We start from the raw sequence: 17,241 nt of genomic DNA, 5'->3' as shown, positions 1-17,241 counted from the left end.
TCTCCCCTTTGTCAAGGTCATTTTGAATTCTAATCCTGTCCTCCAAAGTGCTTGTCATCCCTCCCAGCTTGGGGGTCATCTGTAAGTTTTATAAGCATACTCTCCACTCCAGTATTGATTTTCCTACAGACTGTACTAAGAGTGGATAGGGCTGCTCTCAGCTAACTCCATTTCTTCCTTGCTGAGAATTCCCAAAAGGGAGTTGGGGCAATTGCTTCTCCTCTCTAAGGACACGCATGTGGGGTTCTGCAGGATTGCATTTTGTTTCCTCTCATGTTCATGGCCTATAAAGGTCAGTGGGAGGATTAGTGAGGCAGCATGGTCTGTCGTGTGTCAGTCAGATTCTAGACCTCTGAATCTCCCCAGACAGTTCAATGCTATTGAAGGTTCTTCCTAGTGTGTACCTGAGGCTGGAATATAGATCAAGGATCATTGGGTTCAAGCCAAACAGAACTGAAGTGATGATGGTAGGCTCACGCTGGAAGGAGCAACCAGAAAATATGAGAAGGATTGTATTTGCCCCTTTAAGCAAGGGTGTGCTCACGTTTTGTAACGAGAACTTACCAACTTGAGGTAGTGCTGGATTCCCCACCTGTTAGTAAGTGACCATATACGAACACTAACCAAGAATGCTTTTATTCAACTGTCTTGCCAGGAGGTTGTATTGATTTCATTTGGAGATGGGCTTTGGGATCCAACTACTGATCCATGCCTGTGTCACCTCAAGCTTATTGCATTCTATCTGAGGCTGCACCTGGAAAATAAAGCTAGAGCAGAATGCAACAGCCTGCTCATTAAGCAGTGTATCTTGCTGGGAGCACACACCACCATTGCCCCAGGACCTGGTTGGACTCCCTGTTAGAACTTAAGGGGTTGTTTTTGATTTATAAAGCTCATGGCCTGCCTGCTTGAGAGACTGCCTCTCTCCCTGTGCCATCCTGCCATATTTGAGATCAGGAGAGGCAGATGTGGTGGAAACTGGTGCCAGGGTGGTTTGTCCTCAGGTTTTAAATGTACTCTCTGCGTGGGTCTGACCTTGTCCAGATCTTTTGACCTTCTGGACACACTGCAATGATCATCGCTGGAGCCAGCTGTTTGGGGAGAAAGGGGCACGTTAGGAATAGTGTTTAGGTTTGACTTTATTTGGGATTAGTTATTTTCTGGTTTTAGGGTAAGGGGAAGCAGGTGTTTTTATTTGTCATATGTCTTTTATTTATGGAAAGGTACTAGGGTACTGAAAGAAGTGCTTTTTCCTTCTATAGTGTATTAAAAAAAGTAGCAACAGAGAGGAGCAGAGCCAAGTTGTATGCAGGAGATTAGATTAAAGCCCATTTCTCTCACCCCCAACCCATCACCCCTTTATTTTCTCTTTCACCCTGCATTCATGAAAGGATTAGAGCAGGCACACAAACTGCAGAGAGTCACACTCTCTCTGTGGAAGGACAAGTCTTAGCTTTTAATTAACTTTTCTCATGGCCCTGTATAGCAGTCTCTCAGATTTGCACCAGGGGACAATAGTCTAGCACTGCCCACCTTACATGGACTTTCAGGAACAAGGCCTTGGTATAATGTGAAAAGCCAGTTTGCTTTATTGATAATGGGACCACACTATTTTCATTAGTGCTAGAAAACTGTTCTGAGCATGCCCCGACTACCCAAAAACAAACAAACAAAACCCCACAGGCACTGGGTCTATGTATTTGATTGTCACAGCAGATAAAAGTCGCAAGATATTGTTTTGCTCATTGTAGCAATCATGGTCTCACGGCAACTACTGTCTGAGCCATATGTGGCCATAGAAGAAATGAAGCCAAAGGGGTATAGTTAAAAGATCTTTGTGTTCCTTCTGCTGCTGAGATATACTGGATGCCAAAGAGCCACTCCCAAGGATGTGACTGCGCTTTAGTCATGCTGGAGTAGGTATCTGGGAGTAAAGCGCTTGATCAATATTCTTGATCCTATATTCACTACAGTGGGAGTTGCCCCATCTGTGCCAGGGCTGAACTTGGGTTCATTTTTTTCCACTACTTACTAAAATAATTCAGGCAGGGAAGGTCCAATCAAACTTGTTTAGAAAAATGTGGATTTTCTTACAGAGGGCTTTTGGGAGGTCTGTTAATTTGATAAGGGGAGGAAGGGAAGTTTGCATAGTGTGATGATTGTATGCATTTTTTTAAAAAGTAAGTTCCTAGACATTTGGTAGTGTGATAATAAATCAAGACAAATAGTGCAAAAGAAAAATTAAATTTACATTCACTTATCCTAGGCATCCCACATATTCTCATGCCTCTCACACCTCCCATAGTAGTGATCTCCATCTTCAGTGAGCTGGCCATTTAATACTTCACTACAGCCTACCTTTATTTTTGAATCCCATGTAGACTGAAGTTCACACTACTTTCTTCCAAAATGAACAGGGAAGAAGAAATCAGTATGGATCAAATTTGCAAAAAAATACATTCCTGGCTAAAATCTCTAGCAGCTGTCAGTCTATTTACCCTGCATCATAGAACTCAGAAATAGACTAGACCTACTATGGGTCATTGAGTTCATGCCCCTGAAAGTGCAGGGTTGTTCCCTACACTATAATATTGAGTGATTCATTCATTCCAGTTTCGAATTACTCAGCTGATACAACTCCCTCACCTCCTCTGGGAGACATTCCACAGTCTGCAATGTTGTTGTCGCTGTGTTAGTCCCAGGATATTAGAGAAAAAAGGGGGGGTGGGGTGAGGAAATATCTTTTATTGGACCAACTTCTGTTGGTTACACTAAGCTCTTTTTTAGGTAATATGTAAAACAACCAGGGTCAAATCATTCAATATGTCAAGAATTTTTTTCAGGTCGATATGTACAGATTGTCACACACTACATGCTTGGGTTTAGTTGGTTTACCTCAGTTAGAACTAGAAGTAACAGAGGTAGAGTTTTCCAATGCATCTTCCACTTCCTCAAGCAAGTTTGTTTTTTAATGCAAATGCTAGAAGAATGGCAGTGAGGAAGACTCAGTATTTTGGCAGGAAGGAGCTAAAGGATCAACTGCAATAGTAGCAGTTTTAAAAAAAGGTAAACTTCAATTTTTTGAACCCCAGAACAGAGCTGCTCCCACTCCAAAAACGTTGATTTGAAAAAGAGCTACATTTTTCTAGTTTTTTTCCTGTTTTCAAACCAGCTATTGAGCAGGTTGAAAAATTTCAAATGTTTCATTGAAGTAATGACAAATATTTTGTAAGAAATTTCTTGAGAAATGTCTTTTCAACCAGCTGAACTCAGTAATAATGACAGGATGTTCTTTGGGACCTATGGAATATTCATTTAAAAAAAAAGAAAGCTGTGTAGTAGGAATGATACCTGTGCTGTCACAGAATCAGAGGGAGAGTAGAGGTTCTAACCCTCTGGACTTTTACAGATAAAAATATTAAACGTTGCATACGTCAATATAAACCATTTAATGAAAGTGGCACCGATGGATATATTTTAAAACTAAATTGACTTTGTGTACTGCAAAGTTAGCTGGTCCAGTTTTAGTTTAATCCCCCCCACCACACACACACTATAGTTATATCTCAACTAGCAACTTTTTTAACCTGTACAATAGTAGGGTCTTAAATTGGCTGTGGCTTTGCAATCCAAAGTGTGTCTTAATGCATGTTCCCCTGTGCTTATCTAATAATGAGGTTGAACAAGAATAATGATTGCTAGAATTGCCGTGTTGAAGGCATTCATTAAAGTTAATAATCAGTAGTCTTGTATCGAAGACTTATGCCCACAGTTGATCAGCCCTTTATTGTGCAGTGTTGAGTTAGTGAGTTCATTCCTACTTGAATACAAACTAACAAAGGACATCAGGTAATGTTTCCATGGTAGCAGTCCTACTTTTGCTACTCACATTTGTAATATAGACAATGCAGCAATACTCGCTGTGTCACTGCTCAGTGGAAAGAAGTACAATGTTAGTAATTCCAGCATAGTAAACTGGGTTCTGTGGTTGATTTTCAGTGAGGTCAGGATGGCTAGTCAGGTGTGCTTTTGAACTTTGTTTCTTAAGCAGCACTTGTTTTACCTTGTTCTTGTCATATTAGTTCCTGTTAGTGACCTGGTCATGTTGCTCTAGGGACAGTCACATAAAGCTGGATCCAGAAAAGGACTTAGGCATTGCAATGCTGAGTGTTGCAACACCTACCTGCTAGGCGCCCTGCCACCTGGTAGAATCCTCAGCCCTGAGTTATGTTAGGCTCCCCATACAAAGCATGGGGAGAGCTAAGCATCTAAGAAGGGAATTCCCATAGGCATGCTGTGAGCGCACCAATGAGATCAAGCCCCACAGGTGTGATAGGCAAGAGAGTGCCTAATTAAAGAAGACTGCCAGAGCTCAGGAGTGAGTTAGAGCTCCAAGCAATTTGTTAGCCATGGGGCAGCATCAAGATTTAGGCAGCTTTGTGTATACCTACTGGGGAAAATTTAGACCTCTACAAGATTAGATGGTAGCTAAGTGGTGGTTTTCAGAACGTCCGTGGCACCTAAATGGTGAGCACCTTAAATACCTTTAAAAAGAACAGGAGTACTTGTGGCACCTTAGAGACTAACAAATTTAAGGTTAACAAATCTTTTTGCAGATACAGACTAACACGGCTGCTACTCTGAAACCGGTCATTAAATACCTTTGTGGATCTAGCCCATAACAGCTAAACTGGAAGCATAACTTGCAGTCAATCATGATGTGTGTTAAATAACTAAAGGGTATACCTTTTTGGCCAGCAAAGAGTAAAACATATAGAATGTAAGCCATGATGCTGCATTCAACGAGCCATAGATGACATTCAAGAATTCTTTACTGACTCAGTTGGGTTTAGACAATATTTTTGGTGTCCAAAATAAATTCATGAATCAAGTGGAAGTGACATTTACTAGAATGAACCAATCATTCAAGTGAACAGCAGTAGATCAAAGACCCCTTTGAGTATTCCTCCGATAGAGGTGCTGTAAACTGGTGTGCAGTTTCACCAGTCAAGGAAGGGAAATAAAGCTCCAAGCATAGGTTTTTAAGGCTTTTTCCTCAAGGTTTGTTTTACAGTCCACCTAATGATCACAAAACAAAAGTGAAAAAAGATACTGAGCAGTAATTCCCATGAGGTTTCCCTGCTTTGAGTCAGCCAAGAGGGGAGAGGACATACCATTCCCCTTCCTTTACCCCCAACAGCCATGTGACAAGCCAAGACCTAGTAGTCATTTACAGTCTTTAGCACTTTTACCTTTTCACAAGATCTGTAGAATACAAGCTAGCCACAAGTATGGAGGGACTTTTCCATACGTGGACTCTTTCAGAGAGGCGGGAGGGGGGCTAGGGTCAGCAGCCAGTCACAGTCATCTCACAGATTAGCCTACTGCCAACATTTTAATTCCTACATGAAGTTTCTAGTAATTTGGGATTTGACTGTATAATAAAGCTTCTGTAACAAGCAGCTGAAGGAGGATATGGTAACTATGTACAGGACCAAGGTAAGGGAGAGCACTTGGGATGGAAGGAGCTCAGATTTTTTTTTTTTTTTAAGGCCAGAGAGGTCCATTGTGATCATCTAGTATGGCCAGCTGCATAATAAAGGCCATGGAATTTCACCCAGTGAATTTAAAGGTGAGAGTTTTCACAATTTCTGCAAGAGATTTCCCAGAACTTGAACCTATGAGCCCTCCCATGCACAGTCAGAACACTACCACTACTCTACCAAGCCACCAGACGGCATTTCCGTAATCCTTCCTCAAGGTGACAAAGACATTGATGAGAGTGGTGCGGTCTGCAGCTGAAAGAAAGGGATATGGAGCACTCTTGGTTGCTGCTGCCTGAATCTCCAGAGGCAGCTGGGGAACCAACCACGTCATTGTAGTTGTGAGCATGCATAACAAGAGAGGAAGATTTGAGGGACGTGACCAATAGTAATTTTCAGAGTTGCAGAAGCTAATTGCACCTCCATTCCCTTTCTGGTGTCTAAGTGAACCCTATCAGGGATTAAGCCTCATGCCCTTATTAGTCTGAGGTGGAATGTTGCAGTTTTCCTTAGACTGGGATCTGGGTACAATACCCCACCTATGCCAACCACTTATTACCATGCAGGTCCAATAGGACACCGGCATCTCTTTCCCTCAGGAGCCCATGACCAGAGATGTAGTGCCCAAAAGCTTTTCTAAAACAAGTAGGTTTATTAACAAGTGGAACAGAGCAATAGAGAAAAGGATTCCACAACAAACAGTCCTATCATTCCAGGCTGACCCAGGGCACCCCCTTGCAGGCAGGTATGGTGTTGTGGGTGAGCTCTTAGACTGTTCAATGCTAAAGAACACCTCCTTGTGGAGGTTCTCATTTATTGACAGAAAAGCCAATAAAAAAACAAACTTTCACCTGCCACATCTCAGCTGGGTAACCCAGTCATTCTTAGTCCATCTGTCCCCAACCTGAGTCTGGTGGTCTTCTCTACCTAGGCTGTTTTACAGGGGTTCTCTCCATTCCAGTCTTTGCCCTTGAAGTTAGGCAACTTGCCCCTACTGGAGAAGGATCCCTAACTTCAGAGAAGAATCTGGGGAGATCCATCCTCTGCAACTCTTCTCCAGGGACAGCAGGTGATCCTTGCCAGACTGGGCTTCAAGAGAGTATCTGGGAGACCCCCTGGCTGAGATCAGACCCTCTGTTGGATGCCTGCCAATTATAGCCATGGGTCTTGAGGATCCTCTCTCTAGGAGCACCTCTTATACGGTCCCCATTTTGATGGGTTTCCTGGAGAGTTCACCCTCCAGGCTTCCTGATCAGCACTCATACAAGGGCCTCTCTGCCCAGGAGTTTCTCCCCCTAACTGAGATTGGGTTACCTTTATTATTTACTAATCAGCCACCTGGGGCAGGCAGCTACCCCCAAGGAGGCCTTCATAAGGCAGTGACATGCAGGGTGGGCTCTAACTCCCCAGAAAGGGCAGGTGCCCCATGACAAGCCTACGTGAATGTTTAGTCTCATCTAAACTTATGTTTCCCTAGAAGTGAAGTTAGATGGGCTTCCCTCTTGAGTTACAGGAACAGAAAAGAACTAATGTACATTCTTTTAGGAAGCCAAAAGATTGTTGGGATCCTGCCTAATCTCCAATTGTTTTCCACTGTGTGACTCCCACTACCACCAGTTTGTTCTCCCCCCTTTCAGGAAGGCTCCCTTTTCTCAGAGCCCCCAGTTACCATATCACTCTAACTTTTGTTATAGGGGTCTAAGTGTGTCATCTTCTCTTTCCTTCCAATTGTTTTCCCGCCCACCACCAGTCAACCAGCTCACCCAGCCACTTAAGGAATGCTCCCATGATGGCTGCTCCATTCTTTGGCAGTTAGACCATTCACCCTTAATGACTTGCAATCACTTGTCTTGTGACTGTGGGGGAATATGCTAAAACGGTCTGTTCCCTTCTGACATTACAACCCACTATCTTAGAAATACAATACAACAAGCCATATTTTACAGCTCAACATTCACCACCAAGCACCTTCACATTTGTCACAGTAATACCCTGAGGAAAAGCCAGGTACTTATGCAGAGTTCTTTGGAAACTGTGCTATGGTTGACATACTCTGTCTCTTGGGTCAAGCTCCTTTATGGAGCCAGATAGCTGAAACAATAGAAGCCACCATCCAAAACACAGGCACAGCTTAATTAGAAGCTGAACCATGTAACTCGAGGGGTTTCCCTGGGGACTGATCTAGCAAATGGTGGAGGCTGGAGCATCGATGGGTGGAGCTGTGTGTGTCTGGTTCTGACTTAGAGGAGAAGCAGCAGAAACACACAGAAGGAGCAAAGAAGCCCCAGACACAGCCAGAAAAGCTGTAGTAGCATGACTTTGGGGAAAGGGGGAAAAGAACTAAAAGAGAGTTTTCAGATGAAGTGCTGACTCAAAGGCTTGGAACTGAAATCAAAGAAACTGTCTCCTGTTGGTTTATGCCTCCTGTGTTCAGGGAAACAGGACTTTCTACATTCTTTGTAAATAAGGAGGATTGCATCAGAGAAATACCCGGTCCAGCCTCAATTTCTCCTTCTAATAGAAACAACCTGATAACCAGTCTTCAGGGTTTAACCACTCAGGTCAAAAGGGGTAACAATATTCTTGTAAAACTATTCAGTTTCATCGTGCCACCCCTGTTCCAGGAGGCATCATCTCAGGTGATCCTAAGAATAAACATTCAATTGCACCTTGCAGTTCTTTGGAAAAATTGACTCATTAGTGGATTAGAGTAACAATACGCAGTAGCCAGCGCTGCTTTAAAACCAGTACATAAGCAATATATTCACTGGTCTTTTGATTCCATTTTAGGGTGTGCTGGATCCATCAAGTAACAGGGGTCTGGGTGTACCCTCTCCTGGATTACATCAGCCCAGGTGCCAAGATAATTTTCTTTGCAACTGTCACCCTAGTACTTAACATTTTCTACTTGCTGGGAGAAGTCCTGAATAACTACATTTGGGATACACAAAAATGTAAGTATTGTTTGCAGGAGCACTAACCAATAGGATTCCTCTCTTGGGGCTTGATCCTGTTTCCACTGATGTTAGTGGAAGTTTTAGGATTAAAACATGGGGGAACTGACAAGATTTCATTGTAACTTTTCTTTCTTCCTCTTAAAAAAAGTCAAATGAATGAAATGTCTCCCAGGTAACATGATTAGCTATGAATATGTATTCATTTTTATAACTTCTAATACTAATTTAAGAGCTGTTGGCAATTACCTGAAAGATTTACAACCCACTCTGTTTTATTAGCTGAGGAACCATTAAAATCTAGCTAGAATAAAGTGCCATTCCATGGAAATGATCTTATTGTTATGCTTGAGGTTAGGAAGAGAGAGATCGTTTTTAAAGGTATTTTCAAGCATAAGGTACTCATCTATTTATAAGTCAGTTTGTCCTATGAAATTAAATATGCCCATATCCAATAGTCCTCAAGTAACAGGGATAACAGATAACCATGCTGCAAAATTTTACAGAATCAACATCACTAGCCTATTTAGATTACCAATCACTTGCAACTAGGCATATAAAATGAGAGGCACAAAACTTAGTGGATTCTTTATATAACTGTTCTATTTGATGGTTTGGGGTGGGGGGAGGAGAATATCTATGAAATTACCACCCCAAGTCCTCAGCAGATCATGATTTGAGCTACTTATAGAGTTCTTCCCCTGTTTGTGGCACACAAAGAATTCTCCAAACAAAAAAGGTCTTTTTTCCTCTCATTTCCCTGAGCAAGGGGTCAAGAGTCCAAAAGGAAGCAGAAAGACAAGGGTGGTCAGTCTCTTAGGCAGTCTTTTTGGTCACCCCTTTGGAGTTTGGCTTATCTGCAGGTTTAGTGTTATGGCCTGCCTTCAGCCCCGCCTTTAGGGATACCCCCACTTCATACCTGGTTCATACAGTCTTAAGGGCAGCAAGCTCTGCAGCTATGTTCCTGGTTACTGCTCTGCCCCTGTAGCCTTCACACCTCCCCTTCATGTGGCAGGCTTTCCCTTAAGCTTCTTCCCTCAGGCAGAGCAAGCCCTACAGGTGCACCTGGTTCATGCTAGCTAAACCCAGAAGAGCTCCTTAGGCTCCTCTCTACCAGAGAGAGGATGGGCCCTCTCACATAACCCAGATGGCCTTAATCATCCCGCTGGAATAGCACCAAATTGGGTGAAATCCTTGCCTCACTGAAGTCAATGGGCATTTTGTCATTAACGTCAGTGAGGCCAGGTCACCCTTAACTTCTAATTAGAATCTGAAACAAAGTGCAAAACCCGCTTTTCTGTTTGCCTCATTTGTCCCTTTTCAATATTAGACTCCAGACATCAGGCACCTATTTTCTTAACTGTAGAGCCTCTGGTCATTTGGCACTGCATTCATGGCTGGTCCTGAACCTGTAATTCAATTTCATGTTAATGTCTATTTAAACCACTTACCTCTTCTTCTGATAATGCAGGAAAGGTCCTTTAAAGAAAGAGTATCCAAAAGAAGAAGGCTTCACTGTGTACAAATTTCATATAATATAAAACATAATAATAATATGATGAAGAAGCACATGTTCTTATTGAATCCACAAACAAGTAGCTCAAGGAAAATCTTCCTCATAGTATGTATAATAAAAACTTTAGCTCCTTTGGTTCCTCATCCCAGGAGAATTGAGGTTAATGTTGCCATAGTCTCAGTAGGCTCAGTAAGGCCTTTAGCTACGCTTCAATTTTCCCCCAGTTGGTTAGGAGACACTGACCCAGATTCTTTTGGTTCAGCGACCTGCAAGCCAGCAAATGGCATGAGTCACCTGCTGTGTGGCCATGTTTGAAGCTTGGTATATAAATCAGACCTAAAGTGTATGCTAGGAACACCACAACCATAAAAACGGTAAAATAATAATTATATGTAAAATTTGAAGCAAAAAATATTTGGAAACCAAATCTTTAAAAGGGGCCTTCAAATTAAAACAATCTGACTTGAGAAGGTTTCATTTATTTCTGTGATCCTTTTCCTCTGGAGGTGCATTAAGAAAAAACCCCAGTACTGACTAAATGATTTTGTAGTTAGTTTTTCCAACCTAAACCACAAACATGATAGGGAAGGAAAAAATTGCACTTTCCACAGGCCTTCTCTGGGTTCAAGATACCTGCATTCCTGCCAAACTAATTGATCCATCTGCAGTAGAATACCTCAGAAGAAAGGAAAGAGACGCTTTTTAAAAGACAAATGCAATGCTGTAATTAAAACCACTGGGTAAGTTCCTCACAGCACAGGACACAAGGGACCTGAGATTGGCTCTGGAGCAGACTCTTAGGCCAATAGTGTTCTTTTGGAGCCAGCCCATCTGTTTTGTTTTTCAGACCTTTGACTATGGCTATCCCATGGTTGCTGGCAAACCAAAAATACAACGCCCATTGTATTCAGACTGCTGGCAATGTCTGGAGCCATTTGTTTCCTTATGGCTTCTTTCAGTAAAGTCTCCTCTGTAAATGCTTTCCTCCTACTCCCTATCTGGGTATTAAAAGGTACATTTTCAGAACGGCCCATGGGAAGAATTAACATCCGTGCACATATTCCATTAGTAGGTAATATCATCTATGGTTGGATTTCCCTTTTGCTGCTTTCAAAATGACTTTCCATCGCCCTTTAATCCTGAGAAATCTTTCTTCTGCGATTTGCAACAGTCCAGGAAACCGCCAAAAGAAACATTTTCAGACTATCTTTGATACTTTGGGCAGGGAGGTTTAGTCAGAAGAAACAAAATGGACAAAAGAACAACACTTTTGCTAGAGTCTAATAATAAATTAATTGCCCAGGAACAAGCATCTGAAAGAGCTGACTTTTCATCACCAGGAGAACAATCTGTTGCCCAACCCAGCCGCCTTTCAACACAGACGACAGAGATCAGTTCTGCAGCAAGGACAAATCTTCTAAAGAGAATATGTACTGTGCTCATGCTACCTAGATTACTAAAAGGAATGGACATTAATGAGAAAAAAAACCCTATTAGCAGTAATTGATTCTTTGTGCGCTGTCAGGAAAAATGACTTCTACTTATGATTTTTTTTTAAATCTGACAATGGAAAGAAAGAAAAAGAAACCTAAATGGAATTAGCAATAATAGTTTTGAAAATGTACTTTAAAAAAATGTCAGCTGCTTAGCTTCAGCTAATGGTAGCCATAATAAAATCTGCTCTGTTTTGTTTGTATGTAAGCAATTGGAGCCCCAGGAGACAATTATCTTCATTCTCCTGAAGCAGTCAGATGCAGAGTATGCTATAGATTCAGATTAAGATTCTAAAAAGAGTCCTGGGGAAGGAAAGGGTTAGGTAGGTTGTTACCAGACAACTGCTGGTTTCAGGTGTGTAGATGTTCTTTTCCTTCACAGCAGGTCAGGTAACATGACAGAGGCTGCTAGCAAAGAAGAAGAAGATTACTGTATTAGGTTTCTAAATAAATAATCTGTTTTTATTCACTCAGGTGTTTTAAAAGGTGTTCTCCATATTGTTTCAGGTATAGAAGAAGGAAAAGAAAAGCCTAAAATGGACTGAGCATTGAATGCATCAAGGAGAGTTTGCTTTTTGCTCCATGGAAAACTTTTCAGCTTGAACAGATGCTGGCAGGGAAAGGAATCTCTTGGAAAAAAGTTTATATGGACCATGTACCCAATGCTTTTATTTAGAGGAGAATTGATTTTAGCTAAAAACATTAAATATGTGTTGATACTCCTCTTTCCAATATTCGTACATATCATATCCATGGGTATATGTATATTAATTATCTCCACAATGTTCTCAACATGCATTATTATCTATATCAGTATAAATGTATTTCCATTTATTGTGAGAGAAATGATTGGTCCATTTGTGTATCATTTTCAGAAAGAGGTTCAGCAGATAGGCCTACTATGGATAAATGTAATAATCCTGTATATTTCAGAGTATACTGTAAAGATCTATTAAAAGACCACTACACAAGCTTACCTGAAGAAATAATCTAATTAATCTATATTAATGTACCAGTGTATAACAGTTGCCTTAAGCAGGCAATGTTAATAGTAATTATATCAATTGAATCAAACCCTAATTGTAATTAGAATCTATGTGCATATGATGGAACTTTTCTTAAATACAAAAGCACATAAATAAAGAACAAAATATGCCCAGTTTTCTGTTTCTGAATGCTGCTTCTCAGAATTCCAGATGGATAGATGCAGCATATACTGTATAATCTATTTCCAGTTTTTGTTATGTCACCTGTAGATGATGGCATTTCTGTGTTAAGTTCTTTCCTCTCAATTTCTAATACAAAATTGACTGCCGTATAATATGCTGAAGTCCTGAAACTGGGTAGCCAAGCCCTGGCTCTTAACAGATAAGTGGCAGTACATAGTGTACCAGAGAGATTGCATTCGGGCCCCCATTCAGGAAGGCACTTAAGTGTATTGGGACCTTAGTTTCTAAGTATTCGCCATGGTCTATGTTCTTTTGGATTCCAATTGACTACCAGGCAATTAAAAGGGAAATGTTACAGCCAGAGGAAAGCTGTGTGGGATTAAAATTAATGAACAGAATTATTTTTAACAGGAAAATATACTTAAGAAAAAATAATCTTCCAAATATGCAAGTACTTTGATGTCCAGCTCATACACACTTTATAATGATATTGAATTTTTTAAATATACAAAAATGTATTTACTTAAATGTTTGTAAAGCACTCTGACGGTGTAAAGTGTTGTACATGTTCAATATATATTTAATGAGAGGGACAATGTCAGGGGGTTGATTTGGCTCGACAGTGGTCCTAATCTGGAACTAAAATTTGTTAGTGTGTCCATTCTGGATTTAACCGCAGAACATGACATGCAAGTTATAGTGTGATTTACTATCAACAAATTGGTATACATACAGTATGATAAGAAACATTGCAGGAGTTGTGGGTTTTTTGGGGGGGGAGGGGTTAAACAGAGATTTTGGGGTGTGGTAGTTGGTTGTTTAAAAAAGCAGGATCTATTTAAAATACAGTTTAGGAGTACAGTTGGCTAGACATTCCAGATGGACTAAATATTAAAATGCCATAGGAAAAGTTTTAACTCTTAAAACTTTCACAATGTTTCCTTTAAATTTCAAAAACAGGGAAAATTCGAGTTAAATCTCCACCACACACTTGACCTACTCATACCTATTTGCAGTGTTGTTTTAGCCATGTTGGTCCCAGGATCTTAGAGAGACAAGGTAGGTGAGGTAATATCTTTTATTGGACCTACTTCTGTTGGTGAGAGAGACAAGCTTTCAAGCTACACAGAGCTCTTCTTCAGGTCTGGGAAACTAAGGGCATATTTACACTATAATCTTAAATCGAACTGTGTTAGGTCAATTTATAGCCACCACAGTAGTTACTGTGGTGGCTGATGTCCACAGTACTCTCCTTCTGTCAACGGTGTGTTTCCTCACCAGGAGCGCTTCCGCTGACTGAAGAGAGGCAGTGTGAGGGGCTGAGTGTCAGGGCTCTCTGCTCTGCGAAGCCCAGCTGCCTCCAAGGCTTCTCACCTTCCCACTCTCAGCCAGGAGTAGGGAGGAAGCCACACAGGGCCTCTTGCCTCTGGCAGAGAGATCTGTGCCTGAGGTCTGGCCAGCTGGCAGGGAACCAAGTGCCCAGGGGGGAGGGGGCAGCCAGGCTCCAAGCTGGGAGCTTCAGTTCAGCTGGGATCCCAGGGGGCAGCAGGGTTCTCAACAGGAAGTGGGGAGCCTGGGTGGCAGCGCAAGCCAGGAGCCTGGGTGGCAGCCCAACTTGTAGCGGAGACCCAGCAACAGCCGGGTTGGGGAGCTGGGCTTTTTTGTCAATTTCACGGCTCCAGTGGAGCCATGAACTTTACAAGACAGCCAACTTTCGATGTAAGTAACTTAGGGTCTACACCAGTGGTTCCCAAACTGGGGTTTGTGAACCCCTGGGGGTTCATGAAGTGTTACAGTGGGTTCTTGGGAAAAAATTCCCTAATGGCGGACAGAGCTGCCCAAAGGGACCCCAGGCAGCATGGGGCAAGCAGCCCGGAGCCTCTAGACTTCCAAGAGCTAAGCAGCTCAAAGCAAGCATATCGATCACACTGAGGAAATTTAAACTTCAAAACTCCTTATAAGAAATGGAAAGGGAGGTGGATTTTTTTTTTGCTGTTTTTAAAATAAATAAGCAGCTAGTATTGTTTTTAAAATTATTATAAAGAACTAGTTTGAGCTTTGTTGTAATGTGCGTTGTTTTCCTGGACTGCTCAATACCTGAATGCTTGTGTAGGAGGAACTCTTTGAGTTGGCTTCTTAAATACCTTTATGCTGTTTCACATCTGATACTCCTTGATGAAACATAGGAGCCTTGTTGTATAACAGGCTTATTCAAAGTGATACAAGCTACAAAAGTGAGATCTTGGAAGAGTGTTGCCGTTTTCATAATGTAATAAAAATACTGTAATGATAAATAATAATTAATAATAAATAGTGTGTAATAAGCATGTCATAAAAACACATTTTATATTTCCAAGATCACTTCTTTTTATAATTTATACTCTGGTAAAGGAGAAAATCCCTGGAAATATTCATTTTTAGGAGGGGGTTCGTGAGACTAGACATTTTAGTGAAAGGGGTTCACAGGTTGTTAAAGTTTGGGAACCACTGGTCTACACTGATACTGCATCTTCCTAACTACACCAGCATAAGCCCTACGCCTCTCATGGAGGTGGAGTTATGATGTTGGTGTAGTTAGGACACTTACATCAGCTATTGTGTGTATACTGATAAAGTTAGGTCAACATAAACTGCCCTATGTTGACCTAACTGTGTAGTGTAGACCAGGGCTTACTCAGGCCAGGTCTACATTACAGACCTATATCGTTATAATTATATCATTCAGGTGTGAAAAATCCACTGTAGTACTGTGCGTGAAGACAAGCCCCAAGAGTGTCGCAACTAACTACAATGTGTAACAGATTGTTTAGCATATACTAGAAGAAGTTAACACATATTCTAAGGGACCATTCAAGGTAAAGTGGCGCTGTGGCATGGTGGACTAGGTCCAGAGGGCCCCTACTGAAGACCTTGCGGCCCTGCATCACCCTGTCCCAGAATAGAGCAGTGAGAAGTCCTCCACCAGCCTAGAGTGGCCACAGAAGAGCAGCCAATCAGAGAGGCTGCTGGAGCAACCAATAAGGGGCCAGAAGGGCCAGATAAAAGGCAAGCAGCAGAGCACAGTAGAGCCTTCAGTTGCTGTGTAGAGTTTGACAAGGGAGGACTGGGTGCCTGGCTAGTTAGATGAACACCAGGACTGTGGATAGCTTACTGCAGAGAGCTCACCAGACAGAACTGAGCCCAGGGAAGGGTGCCAAAGAACTGCTTCCTGTCTGGCTGGATAGAATAGCAGCAAAGCCATCGAAAGATCAGTGTGGGAAGGCTGAGCCCAGGGCACTGAGCATAAAACCTGGCCAAACCAGATGAGAGTACTGAGATGGATCCTGCTGGACTGGTAGCAGACTGAGCCCAGGGAACACTGCTGGAAAGGACACCAGTTGAGGGTACCGAGAAGGGCCCCAGCTAGGTGTCTGAAGAAGGCTGTGCCTCTGGGAAGATGCCTAAGAGTTATGGCCCCATACCAGGGCTGTGATAAGGACTCTGGAATGTATATCCTGGGATAGTGTGTGCAGCTCAGCTGGAGGGCTGAGCTGCTGAAGACCAGCTGAGAGAACCAGTGGCCAGGGGTGCTTGCGAGAGGCAGGTACCACCCTGATGTAAGACCAAAAAAGAAAAGCAGGCTCACACCTAATCGAGAGGAAAGGGGGCCATCCATGAAAGGTGTGTGGTTCCCCTCCCTCCCCCTGGTGAAAAGGCTGTTTGCAGGCACCATTGGCCAGAGAAAAAGGGGCATGCACAAGAGGCAGGTGCTGACCCCGTTACGGGCCCTTGACACTTCTACTGTCATAGGACAAAAAAGGGAGGTTAGTAGGTTACGTATTGTTTTAATAAACTATAAATCCAATGTCTTTATAAGACCATGTTTTTAATGTCTAGCAAGTTTCTGACTTTAAGCGTCAGGCATGTCTTTTGAAGGTGTTGTGCAAGTTTCCTTGGAGGACAAGAACTGAGAGGTCAGATATGGCGTAATCACTTTGTGAAAAGTGTTTGTCCATGGGTGGCATGGCATTTTTGTCTTATAATTTTTTTATTTGAGTTCATTGAAGAGCATAGTGATTGTCTGGTTTCACCCACATAGTTGCTATTGGGGCATTTGGTGAACTGGATGAGGTATATCACATGTGATAGGCATGTGTAGGCCCCATAGATCTGGAAAGGTGTGTTGTGCGGGGTGTTGATCATTGTAGCAGTGGAGATATGTCTGCAGGTTTTTGCATGTGTTATTCTGGCAGAGCCTTGTGTCACTTTGAGATGGTGTATCTGGTCTGCAAGGAGCTCTTGTCTGATGAAGTTGGGGGTTGTTTGAAGACCTAGATAATTTGTCCCTTGCTGTGGAACCCACATTAATGACTGCATTTGCCAATGTTACATACTAGTGTTAAGAATAAATTATTATAGGGGAGCTGGTAGTGACCACCTACATTTAGATTTCCTAACACTTTTCATCCAATCCACAAGCCAGGAACTGGTCTGGTGACTCTCAGGGCAGGTATATAAACCTCACCGGAGGACCAGCAGCTTAGTTTGCTCAATGTCACTCTAGGGCTTGCAACTCTCTCCTCCCCA

At 42.2% G+C, this 17,241-nt stretch overlaps 1 protein-coding gene across 1 annotated transcript in view; it reads left to right on the top strand.

The window, feature by feature from the left end:
- Positions 1-12,665, top strand: part of AIG1 (androgen induced 1) — a 191,201-nt gene extending 178,536 nt beyond the window's left edge. Inside the window, exons 5-6 of the mRNA XM_054024453.1 lie at positions 8,334-8,497; positions 12,014-12,665. Coding sequence (XP_053880428.1) covers positions 8,334-8,497; positions 12,014-12,051 — 202 coding nt within the window. The 3' untranslated portion in view covers positions 12,052-12,665. The remainder of the gene's footprint in view (positions 1-8,333; positions 8,498-12,013) is intronic.
- The last annotated feature ends 4,576 nt before the right edge of the window (positions 12,666-17,241 follow it).

The sequence above is a fragment of the Malaclemys terrapin genome, chromosome 3 (assembly GCF_027887155.1).
Source record: "Malaclemys terrapin pileata isolate rMalTer1 chromosome 3, rMalTer1.hap1, whole genome shotgun sequence".
NCBI lineage: Eukaryota > Metazoa > Chordata > Testudines > Emydidae > Malaclemys > Malaclemys terrapin.
This window is presented reverse-complemented; position numbering and strand designations above follow the sequence as displayed.